The sequence below is a fragment of the Bos indicus genome, chromosome 18 (genome assembly GCF_029378745.1).
Source record: "Bos indicus isolate NIAB-ARS_2022 breed Sahiwal x Tharparkar chromosome 18, NIAB-ARS_B.indTharparkar_mat_pri_1.0, whole genome shotgun sequence".
NCBI lineage: Eukaryota > Metazoa > Chordata > Mammalia > Artiodactyla > Bovidae > Bos > Bos indicus.
This window is the reverse complement of record NC_091777.1, coordinates 36,215,247-36,233,974: the sequence shown is the minus strand read 5'-3', so window position 1 is coordinate 36,233,974 and position 18,728 is coordinate 36,215,247. Positions and strand designations below refer to the sequence as shown.

The 18,728-nt window shown below is 46.1% G+C and overlaps 1 protein-coding gene across 9 annotated transcripts in view; it reads right to left on the bottom strand.

Annotated features, from left to right (window-relative positions):
* Positions 1–18,728, bottom strand: part of SLC7A6 (solute carrier family 7 member 6) — a 32,597-nt gene that overhangs the window by 4,555 nt on the left and 9,314 nt on the right. For all 9 annotated transcript variants that reach the window (XM_019978632.2, XM_070771962.1, XM_070771967.1 and 6 more), the window contains 8 exons: positions 18,088–18,644; positions 7,961–8,086; positions 5,807–5,951; positions 5,062–5,185; positions 4,774–4,877; positions 2,440–2,536; positions 394–543; positions 93–276 (listed from right to left, as the gene is read on the bottom strand). In XM_019978632.2, the coding sequence (XP_019834191.2) occupies positions 93–276; positions 394–543; positions 2,440–2,536; positions 4,774–4,877; positions 5,062–5,185; positions 5,807–5,951; positions 7,961–8,086; positions 18,088–18,610 (1,453 nt within the window). In that variant the 5' untranslated portion in view covers positions 18,611–18,644. The remainder of the gene's footprint in view (positions 1–92; positions 277–393; positions 544–2,439; positions 2,537–4,773; positions 4,878–5,061; positions 5,186–5,806; positions 5,952–7,960; positions 8,087–18,087; positions 18,645–18,728) is intronic.

Sequence of the window (18,728 nt, the reverse complement as noted above, 5' to 3'; positions counted from 1 at the left end):
TTAGCCATCACACCCACCTGTGCACACATCTTTGTACACACACACACACACACACACACACAAAGCCAGTGTGTAACAGGCAAAGAGCTCACCAAGGACATTCCGAATGAAGAGTGGCCTCCGAGACTCTGGCAGATAAACACCCAGGAAGTAGACAGGAACCCCAGAGAGGGTGATTCCAATGCCAATGAGGGAATTGATGGTGTCACTGAAGAGGGGCACGATCACCAGAAACAAGGAGCATATGCAGAACACGATGGGAAAAAACAGGCTCAGCTGAAATTAAGAGAGGTGAGATGTTAGGTAAAGTGTGATGAGGGAATGGGGGAATGGGAGAGGGGGAAGACCTTGAAGAGATGGCCCACCCCTCCTGGTCTGCCCAGAGTCACTGACCTTGAGAGGTCGTGGCCGATCAGGTTCCTTCCAGCGAAGGTAGAGCTGTCCAGCGACAGAAAGGCCCACAAAGAACCAGTAGCTGAAGCTGAAGTAGTTGATGAGCAGGAAAACATCCTCCACAGTGAGGTAGATGAGTGTCATGGTGCACTGGAGGGGGAGAGTAGAGGGAAAAGGAGTGGGCACTGTTACCACCGCCACCTGGAAACTCCGTCACTCAACAGTCAGCACCAGATCGGCTGAGAGCTGACTCAGCTTCACCAATGACCTCTGGCTCTTTTCAGTGACCCCCTTGGCATCAGATAGGTCCATTCTCCAGACCGGCCTTCCCTCCTGTCTCTGTTGGAGGCTCTTCCTGCATTCAATGCCTCCCTTCTTTTTGCAAGCACCTCAGTAACAAGCTAGACTCCTTTCCCCTTCTGATGGCAGACAGTGAGGCCCTCCTCACTGTGATGCATGAGCCTCAACGTGAATCACCCAGTGCCCTCTGAGACTGTCATACATGGGTCCCAACTACCTGGCTGAAAGAGGAGGAAGTGTCTCCAGAACCATCTCACTATCCTGGAGCCTTAAAAATGCAGATTAGCAAAACAGACCCATACCCCTGGGAAGAAGTATAACAGGATTTGCCCTCTGGAACAAAAGAGTTCAGGAAGACAGGAGTAAGGGACTATAGAGTCTGAGGAAAAGGTTAGATTTGCTTTAACTTCAAGGATATGGAGTTCCCTCTACCCGTCTTTTCAGATTATCAACAAAGGATTGAAAACAAAAAGAGCCCATTCTAGAGACAGAAGGAGACCCAATACTGAGAGGAGAAAAGTAGGGTGCAAGGTGATTAATTTAAAAGCTATGATGTCAGACTGTCCTAAATTTATACATTTAGTGCTATTCCAATCAATATATTGAGGATATTTTTTATTTTGATAAAATGATACCACAGTTTATCAAGACAAATAAACAAACAGGTGAGAACTGCCATGAAAATTTCAGGGAGAGGGGGGAATTGAAAAAGCACCCTCAGCCCCACTTTAGTTCTCAAATATTCAGTATAATGCTAAATAAGGAAGCTTGGTGCTGATGGAAGGATGAATTGAGATGATTATACATTTAAGGGGCAAATTGCTGTACATGGCACATAAGAAGCATGCTAAAAAATTATCATATGATAAAAATCTGAAAACTGTGGGGACTTCCCTGGCAGCACAATGGTTAAGATGCTGCACTTCCACTGCAGGGGGTACAGTTTTGATTCCTGGTCTGGGAACTAAGATCCCATATGCTACAAGGCACAGCAAAAAAATCCTAAAAAAAATTTTTTTAATTTGTTTGAAAAATGTAGAAAAATGGACTATTCAATAAGTGATATTGGTATAATTGGCTAGCCATGTGACAAAAAAAATTAAGTAAATCTCTTCCTCATTCCATTCACCAGATATAAACTCCAGATAAATACGAAAAAAAAGTAATAAAACCATTAAAAAAAAGAAACTAAATAATAAAAACAATGAACTATATTTCAAATCTTGGAGTAAGGCTTTCCTTAGGGTCCTTGCTATCCTTTACATCTAATAACACCTCAGTGCAAATTAGAAAATGACAGTTCTTCAGGACTCCTTCCATCTGTCAGAATACTTCATCATATTTACTAATTTTGTTGAAAGAAAACACTGTAATGCCATCTACTATATAGAAATCTATGATGCCTACGATATGAACAGAGGCTCCTAGGGTAGCTGGTGTACACTGGCCTGGATTTTTAAGTATGATTTAAAAAATAAAAATGAGGAGCTAGAAGGAGCAGGAGGAGAAAAAAGAAGCCACTGACAAAAGAGACAGATAAATCTGACTGATTTATATTCTTTTGTAGCATTTGCCTTTTCTATGTTTTACTTTTATGTTTTTAAAAATTGTGGGAAAAAGAAACACTGAGAGGTTCAGGAAGTACCCCAAGAAGCTAGTATACCTCGCCCCAACCAGTCCTCTCATAGACTCAGCAGGAGTACCACACAGGTATGTCCAATGCCCACACTCCCCAGCACAGCTTACGTTAAACAGTAAAGCAGGGATAGGTGTGAAACGCTCAATGTGGATCATGGACAGGAGGTCCGGGAGGTGGCCCTCACGGGAGCCCACAAAAAACAACCTGGAAGGACAAGAGATGTGTCAGGAGGATCCATATACTCAGCCATGCAGCCACACTCCCCACTTAAACTAGGCTCAGGCAGGCCCAGAAGCCTGCAGGGCCAGTCTCTCAGGATCCTCCCATGTTCTCTATGCACAACCAAGCCAACCTTCACCTCCTTTATCCATGGATATCCCCACCATAAGCCATGACCCACTCTTACCCACTGACACCCCCACGCCTCTGCGATGCAACTCACCATCACCCAACTGATACCTCACCCTGCCATCACCCACTGGCACCCCAATCCATTCCCCTGGGGTACCCTACTCTGGCACCCCACAGACTTCCTACTTAACATAATGGCTTTTTAAAGAAGGGCAGCCAGACTTCTGATTGTCTGACCTCTGTTCATCTTCCCTGAGCTCCAGATACATAAAAGGTCAGGGAGAGTCTGGGACTCAAAGAGACAACTCAAGTTTCCTTTCTGCATCTGAAGAGCTCCACTGACTGGAAACAGAGCAGCTGAGGTGTGAAAGCATCCAGGTAGTCCGCAGCATCATGGTGCACATAGCACCTGGCTCGGGGTGGGCTGGGGAACAAAAAACTCCCCAAGAGATGACCACATCTGTGCTGGGAAGATGAGCTGGGGTTTTCCAGAAGATGAGTGTTGGGTGGGGACACAATATAGGCAAAGGCAAAAGAGGTTTAGAGGCAATGAAAGGGTGTAGCCTCTTTGAAGGTTGATACTAGAATGCCCGTAGTTCCAGGATAAGGTATGTGAGAAGTGTGCTGGGAAGAACTTGCTTATGAGGCCGTGCTGTGGACACTTAACTAACACCAAGAGCCAGCAGTGGCTCTAAAGGGCGGGCTTCACTGGACTTGACACAGAGACTCTGGTGGCATCACTGAGGCCAACTAAAGCAGGGAGAGGCCAGGGTGTGGGGGGAAGGCCAGACAAGAAGGTCATCTGGGACAACAGTCCCATAAGAGAGGGGGCCTGAATGAGGGTGGACACCCTGGCGGAGGACAAATCTGGTGGTCTTCTGTGCCTGCACATGTATTTGAGGCTGGGAAATGAGGGTGAACACCAAGGGAAAAATCAAGAGGCCAAGAGGCTGGGAATTCCCTGTGGTCCAGTGGTTAGGACTTTGAGCTTTCCCTGCTGAGGGCCCAGGTTCAAACTCTGGGTAGGGAACTAAGATCCCACAAGCTGTGTGACACACTCCCTCCACTGAAAAGAAAAAAAAGATGCCAAGTAAGGAGGGCTGATGTATCACAACTGGAGACAAGAACAGGTAGAGTGCATGTTAAGTTTGAGATATTTATGGGCCATCCAGGTGGAGCCACAGGAGTTGCTGGTATCATCTGGAAGGGTGTCAGAGGTTCACAAGGCTAGTATCTGTACTGAAGTAGAGAAGCAGTAGAAAAGGTAGAATGCTGGAGAGGACGTGTAAGTGAGCCAAAGGTAGCGAGTACAGAGCCAAAGACAGCAGAACGGGTAATAAGGAGAAAGTGAAGAAGGTAACACAGGCGGAAACAGCTGTGCATTATCTTGACATGGCTGCAGTCCACTTTATGTGCAGGTCCACATTCTTACTCTGAGTCCCCTACCTTCATCCTGTCAATGCCACAAGATAGCTCAGGATGGACCTACTACCTAAGTATTTGGGGGCAACTGGCAGAGCCAGAACCTGGGAATCCTGGGACCAGGTAGCAGAATCAGCCTGGAAAGGCAAAATCAGTCCTCTCTCTGAAACAACAGTGCTCTAACAGGTAAGTCTTTAACAGGTGTGGGGAAGAGAGCTGAGCCTACCTGTTGGCCTCAGTGTTTTCTATGATGTGAGGGGCAGAGTCGTCCTGTACCAGTACAGGTACACAGCAAGTGCTCAATAATAATTCATCACAAGAATGAATCCTGTGCTAGGCCTGCAGCATAATCCACAGGAACATAGAGTCTGATCTGATCCCCAACAGGATGGCTACTGTCCAAGCTACTGCCTTCCTTCCTTGACCTCTTACCAATCTGTCCTCACCTCAGGTGAAAATGTGAGCTCCCAGCATACAAATGTTTGCACAAAGGCAAGCACATGTGTGCACACCTGCATACACAACACAGAGTACTAACCACTACACGATCGCATATACACTCTGCAAGTCCAAGAGACAGAGAAAGCAAAGGGGCTCTGATGGACTCACCTAGACCCTCAGAGAATTAGATACTGTGGTGTGTTATCAGTGAAGCAGAGACACAGTACCTTGATGAAGCGAAGATAGACGCGTTGAGGCCCCCAAAACAGGACAGGGCGACAGCAATGGGAATGGTCCAGCCAAACATGCCAAACGTCTGGTCAGCAAATGTCTGGGGACAGAGCACAGAAGGGCACTCAGCACAGGACAGAGTGTCCACAGCTTCCTGAAATGCCATCACTGCTGCAAAGCTCACCCTTAGGCCCAGACCCACCACGTGAAGTGGCTGCAGAAACAGAAGATTCAGCCATTCAGTATCAGAAGATGACGAGCAAATGGGATCCCAAGAGACTCACCACAGCTACAGCATCACTGCCAAGGACATCAGAAATGCTCAGCACTGTGTAATAGGCCACGTTGGTTAGGATGTAGATGAGCGTCACTATTGGCATAGAAATCCCAATGGCCAGGGGCAAATTTCTGTCAGAACAAATGAGACAGAACTACCTGGAACCAACCTCTCGTTGAGGGTCAGAGCTACCCAGGAATTCCCTGGCCTCTGGATCTTTGAGGCTGACTCCTCCTTCCCACATGGCTTAAGGGCAGGATGTGTCCCATGCCCTGGGCTCTTTCTACTAAGACAGGAAGAAAGCCCCTTCTCTGTGAAGATGACTCAGGATGAGTATTTGATCCTTGTCCCAGTGGGACCACTGGGTCTCTCTGAAGGAATAGCGGTGTCCTTTAGGGACTGGAAGACAGGCTGGGGACCTGGCTGCTCAGAGTAAGCTTCTGGCTCCCCAGGCTTCAGTGTCAGCACCAGTCCAAGGTCTTAACATCTCAGCCCCAACTGGGCTGGCTGTGGCCCACCAAAGGACTTCTCCTCCAGGAAGGACCTTGGGGATCCTCCAACGTTAACGTGAGGCTGAGGAGCCAGGGGTTTCCCTCCCTACTCCCATCCTAGCCCCTCATTCCTCTGAGCTGGAAAAGGGGGGAGTAGGGAGAAGTGATGAGAGACGAAGGAGGAGGGGTGGGAGGGGGCAAGTGTACCCACTATCAGCAGGAGTTCCAGCCAAGTTGAGGAGAATGGGATCTCGCCTTTACCTTTCTGGGTTTTTGATTTCTTCTGTTACAAAATTAAGGGTGTCCCAACCTGAGTAAGAGAAGAGGGCAGAGTAGAGAGCAAGAGAGAGGTCTCCCACATCCCAGGAGGAACCCTTAAAGGCATCCTGAAAGTGCTCAGAGTGTCCTGTGGGGGCAAAGGCAGGTGGGGGTGCAGAGAGGAGAAAGAGCAAGGAGGAGGAGGAGGACAGGAGAGATGGAAGGTGTAAAGAGAAAAAGGAGGGGGTGCAGGGCAGTGAGAAAGAGGAAGGGTAGATGGGGAAAAAAAGGAGAGAGGAGGAGCATCAAGAAAAGAAGGAAAAGCAAGCAGGCAGGGAAAAGAAAAAAAGAAAAACAATTTAGTACCAAAAGAACCACCACCTCCAGCTCCCTGTACTTCACCATCCCACCCACTCCTTCTGAATCTTACACTTTCCTTCAGCAGAACCTGGCAATCTCAGAAGAAAAAAAAAAGGCATTCCTGGCTGCCTTCTGAAGTGATAACCCCTCTTTGAAAGCCCTAAGGAATTGCCATTTCCTTCAAGAGACCATGCAGTCAGCCACAGCTCTTCCTCCTATTTTTAGAAAGAACCCTCTTTCACGTAAAGGAATCATTTTTTCATTAACAATTAGATCTTCCTGTGGAACTACTTCTCTTGGCCCAGACCACTGCCTATTTTGGTTCAATGGGTTTCTCAATCTCACGGAAAGAACTCTGTTGCTCTATTCGCAGTGGTTATTTCACAGGAAATGGTAGACTTTGTAGGAACTGAGATCTTATTTATCATGGGGTCTGGGGTTAGGTATGGGCCACCTCCACCTTTGGAGAGCCTCCCTAGATAAGTCAGCCTCCTTGAGGCCTTCAGAGACTGCACACTTGCAAGCCAAGGGAACAGCACCCCACTGTCCAAGAGACAGACCTTCTAGACACTCTAGTCTTATCTTTCAACAAGACCTAGACTTCTAAGGAAGCCTGCTGTGACCTCCTCAGAAGGCCTAAACCCATCCCTCAATGTGGCCAAAAGGGCTGGGTGTGCAACAAAGAGGAAGGAAAACAGAGACCCGCGAGCCCCCAGCATACCAGTCATCATGCACGACAGTTATTCCCAGGGCATAGATCTTGGGGGGAGAATTACTCAACTACCCAATTTGGCCCCAAGATACTTCAGAGACTCTAGGAACATCCAGATGGCTGGCTATACTAACTTGCACACAGGCACAAAGGTTCTAGGTCAGCTGCCTAAGATTCACCCAGGGCACTTCTTAAAAACATACCTTTTTCTCTGTTTGATTTTTTGGTTGCACCACGCAGCATCTTAGTTCTCTAACCAGGGATTGAACCTGGGCCCTCAGCTGTGAAAGCACAGAGTCCTAACCACTGGACCACCAGAGAATTCCCCAAAACACATCTTTTTCAACTCCAAACCAACCAGAGTTGGATGGGTTGAAATGGGAGCCTCGGCTCTTCAGATGACTGTAAACACAGCCAAGTTTAGAGAAAGATACCCTAGAGAACTGGGATGATCGAGACATCCTTGGCCAAGGACACCTCAAGGCTTCTCTAAGGGGTCAGAGGATCTTAAGAGGCCTGTAACCCTCATTACCAACCTGCTGTGGTCTAGGAATGAAAAGCTCTCTAAAGTCAACACACACAAAAGTCAGTGCCATCTTTGCAATGTTTTAATATTTTTGCTGAGAGCTGATTCTGGGAGGGAATGCTAAATAAGAGCAAGGCCAGATGAAAAGTAAAGGCTGCAAAATAACCACTCATTTCCAGACCCCAACTCCCCGCCACATACACCTTTCACCCTCTTAAGAAGGGCTGCGCCCTCCTCCCCACTGCCTGCGGTCACACACCAAAAACAGGAACCAGGGCTCACTTTATCTTGATCACTTTTATGACCCAATTACAACCCAAGTTTCAAAATCTCCTAGGCCCTTGGCTCACATCTTACAATACTCCCCACCTCCACAAAGGGATGGAGGCCCAGGAAACCCGAGAACAGATTTCTCATTCTCACTGACACAGTCTAGCAGGTACATAGAAAGAGCTGAGCAGTAAACCTAATGGAGTCCCCACGTTGCATGTTTTTCTCAAGGAACCCAGGGGAACTCCCAGAGTCACCCACCCTCCTTCCCACCTGGGATTCTCCTTACCCTGGCACAGTTTAACAAGGCCCATGACAATGATGGTAATGAGTGCCAGGACCTTGGCATAAGTGAACATGTCCTGCACACGTGTGCCCCACTTGACATAGGCGCAGTTCACAAATGTCAGCAGACCTAGGAAGAAAACCACAACGTCAGTGGCAGGCGTGAGATGAGGGCACCAACGCCCAACCTCTCTTTACAAAGCACATCATTTGTATCCTGTCTGCCTAAGGCAAAGAGGCCAAAGGACTGGTCAAAACCAGAACAGGCAAACGGGGTACATCTTCTATCTGCCCCAGCTGAGAGAACATCCCACCACTTTGGACAAGATACAAAGGCATGTACTACTGCATATTCATACATTCTGATAGCCAGAACTGTTTTTGGAAATTCCCCCTAGGCCCAGGAATGGTGAACTTTACCCACTCTTCCTCACTGAGACTCCCAAAGTTTCAAACCCCCTGGGGCATTAGAGACTGGGGACAAGAGAGGTCCAACAATAAATGAGGTCAATTTCAATGCAGGTGGCAGGTCACCGAGGAATTAGACAGGCAATGTTTTTATTTTTAAAAAGTCTGTCAAGTGCCTGACAATTTCACATACATCCTCTCAATTAATTCTCACAACCACAACAGACATTCCTATTCCCATTTTCTGGATGAGGAAACGAGGTTGAGAGAGGCCAGCTACCATTCCCAAGCTTACATGGCGCCCCCACTGATCTCCCCCACCACCATTTCTATCCAAACATCCTAATTCTCAGATAGGCCTGTGGAGACGTGGACTCGCATCAGCACTGCTGGCTTTATGTTCCAGCTCCTCACGTACCTCAGTGATATCTGGTCCTGTGTTAGGGCTCCCACCACCTTACCCCTGCTATACAGGAACTGCTCTAATCCATGGAGAGAACACAAGAACAATATCCAAGGGGCTCCACAGTGACAGCTCTAAGTAATGCCCCTAGCCTCCAAAAATGACTTTTATGGGAACCTCAAATGTTATTACAAAATTTGGGGGCCCGTCCTCCTGGCCATATCTGCCTACTTCTACCCTCGCTGTGCACTCTCCTTCAGCAGACCCTTTCTGTACTGATGCTGTATATACACATAAGAGAAATATCCTCCCCTCCTCCTTCTGCCTTAACCAACAGCAAGTCCCACTTTCAAGGTCTAATTCAGTCCCCACTCCCTGCAAAACCTTGCCCAAACACATCAGCCCGCTCCTGCCTGAGCTCTCTCTCCCTCAACCTACCATGTCCTCACTTCACAGCACAGCTTAGAACTGTGTGCTATGGTCATAGGGACACCTGTCACAGCAAGGTCCCTCTCTCTTCCTCAGGCATTTGGGTGGTACTTCCAAGGATACCACAAATTCTTAGTGGGAAACAAAAGCATACGGTTTTCTTAAGCTTATTGCCAAGCAAATATAGGAACTGATGAACCATGGTTGGAATCAAGATGGTGACAACTTTCATTTAACTGCCAATCCCCTGGAGCAAGGGAACTTTCAGAAAGTTGGACATTCCTCCACGCAAATGGAGAGGAGAGCCATCAGCCAATGTGTGGTTATAAATATGAGTGGCTGAACAGCCTCCACAGGGCACTTAAAGAGCTTTCACGTAGTACTCTGGCAAATGACACAGGTGCTTACTAGTCAGTCATAAAGATGTGTGGCAGCAGGGGGTCAAATAATGGCCAAAAGGGAGGGGAGAAGACCAAAAGAATGTACACTGTCAGGCAGGTCTTTCCAAGGACCTGCCCTGCTAATCCAAGTTCATTGTGGGGAGCTAAACCTGGATCAACTAGTGAGGATTACCTAGTTCACAGCCACCAGTAATCCAGACTCCTGTGCAACAGAGTCAGCATATTTTGAAGTACCTGCCAGGCCCCTTCTTGGGAACTGCTCCTCCTACCCTATCATGGCTGGTAGAGCCCAACTGTGGACCCAAGCTGAGCCTATTTGATCATCTCTGCCAAAAATATGAGTTCGGATGCCGAGACCGAACCTAGCGAACAGCAGCTGGGTCAGGAGCAAGTAAAAATCACATACAAGCCCTTGTAATAGAGGAAGAAAAGCCACAAAAAGCAAAGGAAGTGGGACTACAAAAAGAAGCAGAAGTGACAGCAGTCTGTGAGGAGCTGTGCAGCTTGTGAGAAAAAAAGACTGATGAAAAGACGCAGAAATATACACAAAACAGAGGTGGAGAAGAGACAATGACGAGGAGGCAGAGACGAAGAGAAAGAGACAAAAAAGAGACAGAGACAGAAAGATGGCCACACCCATGGAGAAAAAGGCTGTCTTACAACGTCCTGACTGCGCTTACTGTGCTCTGGTTTCCACCACGAAGATGCGACTGCAGGATGGGGAGAGAAGCTCACACATTCCTTGGCCAGCTGACAGGCTCACTCTCCTCTGGCTTCTGCTCCTTCTCCTTCCCTCCATCCTGCTACAAACTGCCCCCACGGCTTGGTCCTCTGTGCACACAGTGGGAATTCAACAAGTAAAAGCACGGCCTCATGGCAGCCCCTGCAGAGCCCCTACTCAAAGGCCAGCTGGAAGGATACAGAAGAGCCTGGTCATTGCCTCAGGGAGGAAGACTAAAGCTGAGAGGCAGATTTTTTTCACCGTACACCCTTTTATACTTTGACCTATTTACCATGCACATACACTTCTTTCTCAATAAAAGTACTTCATTTAAAACAACATGTAGCCAGGGAGCAGGGCCAAGTGTAGAGTAAGGTGAGTAAGGAGCCTACGACATAAAAGTGAAGGAGGCACTCACTGTCACGGATAGCTTGGCAAACCTTCGAGTACTGGCCCCAGGAGCCTCGCTTGCTTCACCGGACTCTCAGCCCTGCCAGAGAACACAGAGCTCCACGAATAGCATACCAAGCAAAAGCCAACTACCTCAACTGCTTTCCTGATTCTAATTAAGAAACAAAATTTTACCATCTGACCCCCACCCCTCCTGCCTCCCAGAACTCCCATTCCCATCCAAGGATCCTATCAGAGCTCAAGCACCAGACAACCAGGCTGAGCCTGGAGGCCACAATTCAACTACCACAATAAAAACACCCAAGTCCTCGCTCTTCCATGATCTCATTTCTCTCCTGAAAACCTGCACCAATGGCTGTGGGACCCATGTGAGGGTCTTTCCAGGCTCTCTAGGGGACTGTTGCTGGGAAATACTCAGATAGCAGATACAGATCCAACCCCTGTGTGTGTGTGTTGATCATTCAGTCGTGTCCAACTTTTGGTGATCCCATGGACTACAGCTCACCAGGCTTCTCTGTCCATGGAATTCTCCAGGCAAAAATACTGGAGTGGGTTGCTATTCCCTTCTGCAGGGGATCTTCCCAACCAAGGGATCTAACCCAGGTCTCCAGCACTGCAGGCAGATTCTTTACCACCTGAGCCACCAGGGAAGCCCCAGACCCAATCCCTAAGCAGAAACAATCCCCAAAGGTTTTGTGGCAAAGATGGCTATGTATCTTCTAATATCTGTTCTTCCATCTTCCCTTAGTAATAGAAATTTTAACTGGAGTCCTGTTGCCCAAAATAAAGATGACATTTCCCAGCCCCTTTTGCAGGCAGGTGTGGCCAAGTAATTAAGTGGTTAACCCAGGGACATAAGCAAAGTTTCACATAAATTACACCTTAGAGGAGTATCTTTGATGGGTGAGAGGTTCTTTTTTTGTGCTTCCCATTGGCCACATGCAGACATGACTAGAGCTTGAGCATCCATCCTTGACCACCAGCCAAAAGTCACATGTTGAAAATGGCAGAGCCATAAAACAGAAAGAAGGAACCTGACTCCCTGAAGAATTATGAAGTCATTCTACCAGCCCCTCACTGCCTACTTTTAACATGTGAGAGAAATAAATTTCAATATGCCCTGAGCCATGTTCCTTTTGGCTTTCAGTTGTTTGAAACCCAAACTAATCCTGATTAATCCATGTGCCCTCAGACAAACCTGCACCTCTTGCTGATAAGGAGATGGCCTAACATCTGAAGCTGTAGTTCTAGTTATGCTGATTATCACAGCTTCCTTCTCCTATAGGAGAAGCACTGGAAGGAGAGGGAACCTCCCAATTCCTCCCACAAACAAGCTGGGTATGACAAAGGGTCGTTCAAGGATAGAGGAGTACAGTCCTGAACAACAATGACAAAGTGGGAAAAGAAAAAGAAGCAGAAACAAACATCTTAGGAGAGAAATGTTCTACAAGAGTCCAGAAGTAAACCCTTCCAAATGGAGCTCCCAGAATCAGAAGCTGCCTCTGGGCATGTGTATGGATATGTACTTGCCTTCTTAAAAAAAAAAAAAAAAAAGGCCTCCTCTTTTTTTAATTACACAAATATACACATTGAGTCTTATTATCAAAACATTCAAACTGTATATAGAGTTAGAGTCTAGGACCTTTGAGCAACTGTTGTCAAGACCAGTCCTCCTCAGGCCTATTACTGTTAAAGTATGAAAGCTGTCTATGTGTAACAACAATTGACCAAAATAGGAGAGAGCAGCCTTCCTGCTCAGAGTAGAACCTTGCCCAGAAGAAAAAAAAAAAAAGAACCCTGCCCAGGCATGAGTCCAAGACAGCAAAAGGCAATAGGAAGCCATTCAGACATCACACAGTGCTTCCTCACTGCAGTCTCACCAAATAAACTGCAGCCTTACCAAATAAACCCTTGCGGACAATGGAGTCTCAGCTGTGAGCAGACCTCTGCTGATGCCACGGTGTCAGTACTGAACTGACTTCCATGTCAGTTCATGGCAAATATTCTTCAATGATGTATTTGAGTTTACATAACAGGATCCCACAAAGATAAGTGCACCAAGACCTAAGCCAGAAACACACACTTCCCTAAACAAATCAAGTACTCCTACATAATGCTGAGCAGCTGGGTTACCAAGAATGCTGCTGGTCACCTGGCCAGAGAAAGGAACTATGAAACCTCAAGAAGTGTCATTTGCCCCCGCAGTCCCATAAGTGAATTAGAGCCCCAAGCATATTGAGTTCAGTGGGCAGCCTGAGGTCCCACTAACCACAGAAGAGCCCAAGATCCCAGAATATATATGACTAGAATGACAGTTTCTAAATTTCAGCACAATTGACATTTTGGGCCAGAGAAGTCTGTTGTGGGGCTGTCCTGTGCGTTATAGGATGTTCAGCAGCAGCATCCTTGACCTCTACCCATTACATGCCAGCAGCATCCCTTCCCAGAAGTTGTGACAATGAAAACTGTCTCCAGACTAAATGTCTGAAATTAAAAAAAAAAGCTGCTTGGATCTATCTTCCTGCAGTGTAACCCGGGACCGGGGTGGGGGGTTGTCATAAGACACGATCTAAAATAGCAGTGCCTTAAGGACCCAAGAAGGTAATATAAATGAGCAAAGACAAGTATGTCTGGATATAAAATAAGAGGGAGTGGAGGACTGGGGTGAACAAGAGACTATATGCTTCATTTAGAGGAGTAACCACTATTCAAATGCAACTGATGTAAGAATGGAATATAGGTCCAAGTTTGCCAGAACTCTAGATTTTTCAAGAGAAAGGGCAAGTCCTGATTTTTAAATGTTGGCAAGTAATTCAAAATTTTTAGAACACTGTATAGGCCCAATACATGTGTGGACCAAGTCTGGTCTGTGAGCCATAGGCTTGCAGCTTCAACCTAGAGTTAGCCACATGGAGACTGCCTGGACCCCTTCTTCTAGGATGGAACCTTAACTGTCTACCCTGGCATGGATATAACTTCTTTAGGCAGTCTTCCAATTAACAACCTGGATCCCTGTCATGTCTCAGTTTCAAGACTGACTTAATTCTCCTACCTGAGCCTCACAGTGGATTCAGTGCAGATCCTTGTTTTTTGCCCTAATTATGACATAATCGCTTTCTTCCCATGTATATCTCTTGAGACCAAGCTGCTTTCAGAGCCACCCCTGCCCAAGGAGGCTCCCTCCAGCACACCCCAGCTTAGCTGGATGATACCTCAACCTGATTCTACACCCTAATTTCCAAAGAGAAAAGTAAACTGAGCCCTAAAATCTAGTCTGTTAGGATGGGTCAAGGTTTTAACAACTTGGCTGCAACTTTGACAAGTTCCTGCCCTCAGGCCTGCTTTATGGAAAAGCCTTAGTTTCTAGAAAGCGAGTGTTCAGAATTCAAATACTGAGTAATCTGAGTAAAGGTACATTTGAATAAAAGAAGTTATATGATATAACCACATTTTCTAACAGGTGAAGCTGCTGCTGCTAAGTCACTTCAGTTGTGTCCGACTCTGTGCGACCCCATAGACGGCAGCCCACCAAGTTCCCCAGTCCCTGGGATTCTCCAGGCAAGAACACTGGAGTGGGTGCCATTTCCTTCTCCAATGCATGAAAGTGAAAAGTGAAAGTGAAGTTGCTCAGTTGTGTCCGACTCTTAGCGACCCCATGGACTACAGGCTACCAGGCTCCTCTATCCATGGGATTTTCCAGGCAAAAGTACTAGAGTGGGTTGCCATTGCCTTCTCCGAACAGGTGAAGACTCTCCTTCAATCAAAAAATTAGCTCCTAGTGTGGAGACAGGCTTCCTAAGCACAAAAAACAATGGGAAAAATGATAAAGGAAAACAAGATTTAACAAATAAAAATCTTCTTTATATGAAAAATGATGTAGAGAAGTGACCTTTGACTTAGGGCTTCCCAGGTGGAACTACGTAAAGAATCCGCTTGCCAATGCAGGAGATGTGGGTTCGCCTCCTGGGTTGGGAAGATCCCCTGGAGAAGGAAATGGCAACCCACTCCAGTACTCTTGCCTGAAGAATCACATGGACAGAGAAACCTGGCAGTCTACAGTCCATGGGGCTGCAAAGAGTCTGACACGACTGAGCTCTCTGATTTAGTTATTCTTGGAATTCATCCTGAGGCCATCACCAGACCAATGCACAGATACTTACAGGTACTCAGAAAGAGTACAGATTCATAAAACCTTCTAAAAAGCAACACAAAGAAACTTAAAACAGTTTAATTCTTTAGACACAGGGTTTTCTCTTATATAATTCTACCCTATTAGAATATGAAAAAAACTCTGAAGATGATTTCTACACAAAGATTTCCCATAGCAGCATTATTTTTAATAATAATATTATAAGGCACTCACTACATGCCAGGCAGAGAGAAGTATTATAGGTGTACTGATTCGTTTATTCCTCACAATAATCTTTTCAGATAGATACTATCAACAAACTGAAAAAAAAAAAAATTGCCTGCCCTATCAGCCAAACAACGGATGCTACAGCCATCAAGCCATTACAGCTGCCTCTCAGGGAGCCCCAAGGGAACTCAGGATGAAACAGGATGCCCACCAACTAGCAGGCAGCCACTCCCTGACGCAGTACCCTGAGGAGACTCAGGATGAGAAAGCAGAAGTATATATCAAAGGAAGGATGTCAATGACCCCTGACTCTTCTCATAAATAGAAAAGCACTAAATTCTTTAACCTGGGATATCTGGTTTTCTTTAATTAACAGTAATCTTTTGGGACTTCTCTGGTGATCGAGTGGATTAAGACTCTGAGCTTCCACTGCAGTGGGCATGGGTTCAATCCTGGTCAGGGAACTAAGATCCATATGCCTCGACGCAAAAAAAAAAAAAAACCAGTAATCTTTTAATGTTCCAATTACTGGTATTTGCTGCAAAAATTCCTATATATCCTGGCTCCTCCCTTACCTCTTCAGAAGCTATCTTGAGATGCTGTGCCCCAGGCTTAAGTCCTCAGTTTTGTCTGCCAAATAAAACCTAACTCTCAACATTTAGGTTGTGTATTTTTTTCCAGTCAACAGTACAGTCAATATTCTCATTTTACAAACAAGAACACTAAGGCAATAGTCATATCTCCTCCAAGGTCAATAGCTACTCAATGGTAAAGCTGGAATCAAACCCAGTCTAGCATGGGAGCCTATGATTCCCCAGCCCCCAACCCTTAATTCCCCCAACCCACCCCGCTCCCCATGGCATGCAGGGCCTTAGAGCCTAGTTTCCTGATCAGGGAGCAAACCATGCTCGCTGCAGTGGAAGTGAGGCGCCTCACTGGACCACTGGGGAAGCCCCCCCTCCACCACCACCACTGCCGCCTTTTCTTGGCCAGGCAGAGCAGCTTGCAGGATCTCAGCTCCCCAGCCAGGGACTGAACCCAGGCCACGGGTTCAGAATCCTAACCACTAGGCCACCACCAGGGAACTCCTAGGGAGGCTATGATTTTAACCATTACACTGCCTGGAAACTACTTCTGTGTCCCAAACCACGTTTTCTAGCAATATTTGATGAAAGGGATTTAATATTAAAAATTTTTAAATACAGTATACAAATCACAAAGAGTATGATCATAAGGGTTGCTGTGTCCAACTCTTTGTCGCCCCATGGGCCATAGCCTGCCAGGTTCCTCTGTCCATGGGATTCTCCAGGCAAGAATACTGGAGTAGGTCGCCATTTCCTTTCTGACCCAGGGACTGAATCTATGTCTACTGCATTGCAGGCTGCACTGCAACCACCAGGGAAGCTCTGATCTCAAGGGTACTTCTTTAAAATGATGAATAAACAGAAAAAAAAAAATACTGGGAGGTATTTCACACAATATTTATAGTAATAGTTCTCTCAGAGGTAAAATCATGGGTGATTTTAATTTTCTTTTTTCTTTTTGAGTTTTTCTAATTGTCTGTAGGGTCTATGCATTATCTTTTAATAAAAAGAATATATATATGTTACTTAAAAAATGTTTCTTTTGAACATTTCACAAAATGGAGGGAAATTCATGATATACTAAGTTTAAAAAGTAGAATATAAAGTTATATACAAAATATGGTTCCAATTCTATAACAGAAAGAAATGTGACTGAACTATTAAAAGTACTCCTGTCTTGGGGTAGATTACAGGTGATTTGAGGCTAATTTAATTTTCTCCTTAACAAACATGTTTTATAATCAGAAAATTACTGCCTTTTTTAGAGATCTCAGTCAGGCTAGAGACCCCTGGTGAAACCCTATCAGATACATAGCTGAGTAACCACCTTCTCTCCTCCCATGGGTATCTGTAGAAAAGTTTCCTTTAATATCTGTCTTTAATAAATTCCTTAAAGTCAGGAAGCACAGCATATTGTACAATCCTTTACTGCTAACTCCAAGGTACTGTCTATTTTTAACACTGGATAAACCGCACATACTGCCAAAGTTTTGCAAGCAAAGATATGGAAAAAAACAGTATAATTAAGTGCCTCTGGCAGCACCGTGCTAAGAGACACAGGGATTTCTGGGTCACTTCTCAGCTAAAACACTAGCTTTACTGGACCAAGTTCACAATAATCTTCTCTCCCGTCCAGTGATTTCACACAAAATTCCTCCTTACTACCTCATTAGAAAAAGGAAGATAAAGAGAGATCCACTGGGATCTCTCAGGTTCTGTCCTCAGAAATCCAAATACAGGGAAGAAGCCACCTTCCTTACTGGCTGTAGAAGGAGCTTGTTTACACAGTCTGCATAAAAGAAATCTGAAACACCAATGGGAAAAAGCCATTTTGGTGTGGTGCCTGCTGCTTAGATCAACCTGCAGAGAGTAGAAGTTGCAGGAAGGAGTGGTTTCACCAGGAGCCTACAGGATACAAAGTCTTGGGACCCCCATAGTCTAAAGAAGACCATTTCCTCACTGATGACTTTAAACTGTTTTAAGATTAAAAGAGGGGAAGCAAAATAACTTTTTTTGGGGGGTAGCAGAATAAAGGCCTCAGCACTGAGGGATTTTTCCTGGGTCAAGTTACAACTAGCCATATTGACACCAATCTAAACATCTGACAAGATAAATATAAGACATTCACCAACCTGTCACGTAGACTAAGGAACAGAACTCAGGGACAGCCAAAAGTGGAAGGAAAGCGAGGCACCAAAAGCCACAGACAGGTTCAAACATCCCCCATCCCTATCATTTACCCTCACTGATCTCAGGAACAAATGACTTCGGTAAAACTGCTTCTTCAAAAAAGTTAAGATGCCTCTCTTACCAATACATACACAAAAAAGCAAAATAGGCTGTTCAAATATAAATTACCATTAGAATTATAAAAATCACCCCCCATACACATTCCCCCACCAAGCCCTCAGACTTACACATGCAGGCTGCAGCGAGGAGACGGCAGGCCAGGTACGGGGGCTCACAGGTGGGAAAGGAAGGCTGGATGATGTAGTTGGCAAAGGTGATAGCGATGATGGCCTGACCAGTGGGCTCAACAATTAGCAGTGAGGCCCAGAGGCGGATAAAAGCAATGAAGCCCCCAAAGGCCTCAAGAATATAAGCGTAGCTGGCTCCAGATTTGGTGATGGTGGTCCCCAGTTCTGCATAGCAAAGGGCACCCACAACGGAGAAAAGCCCACCAACAGCCCAGATGACCAGTGACAACCCATAGGAGGCAGTGTAGACCAGCACGCCCTTGGGTGAAACGAAGATTCCTGAGCCGATCATGTTGCCTACTACCAAGCTGACGCCATTTAGCAGAGAGATCTCCTTCTTCAGCTGCATAGTTTCTGTGGCCCGCTGAGGCAGCATGCAGTCACCTTCTTCCTCCCTAGGCTGGCTGGCCTCAGGAATGAGACGGTATGTGGGTGTGGGACTCTCCAGCTCCCTGGCTTCCATGGCAAGTGGTTCTTTCACCTGTGTTTACTACAGCCTGGCAAAGAATATAAGTATTGTTAGTCTAGGGTAACGGCTGATAACGCTCTAGTTTAGACCTGCAAAGCAGGCGGATTTCCCT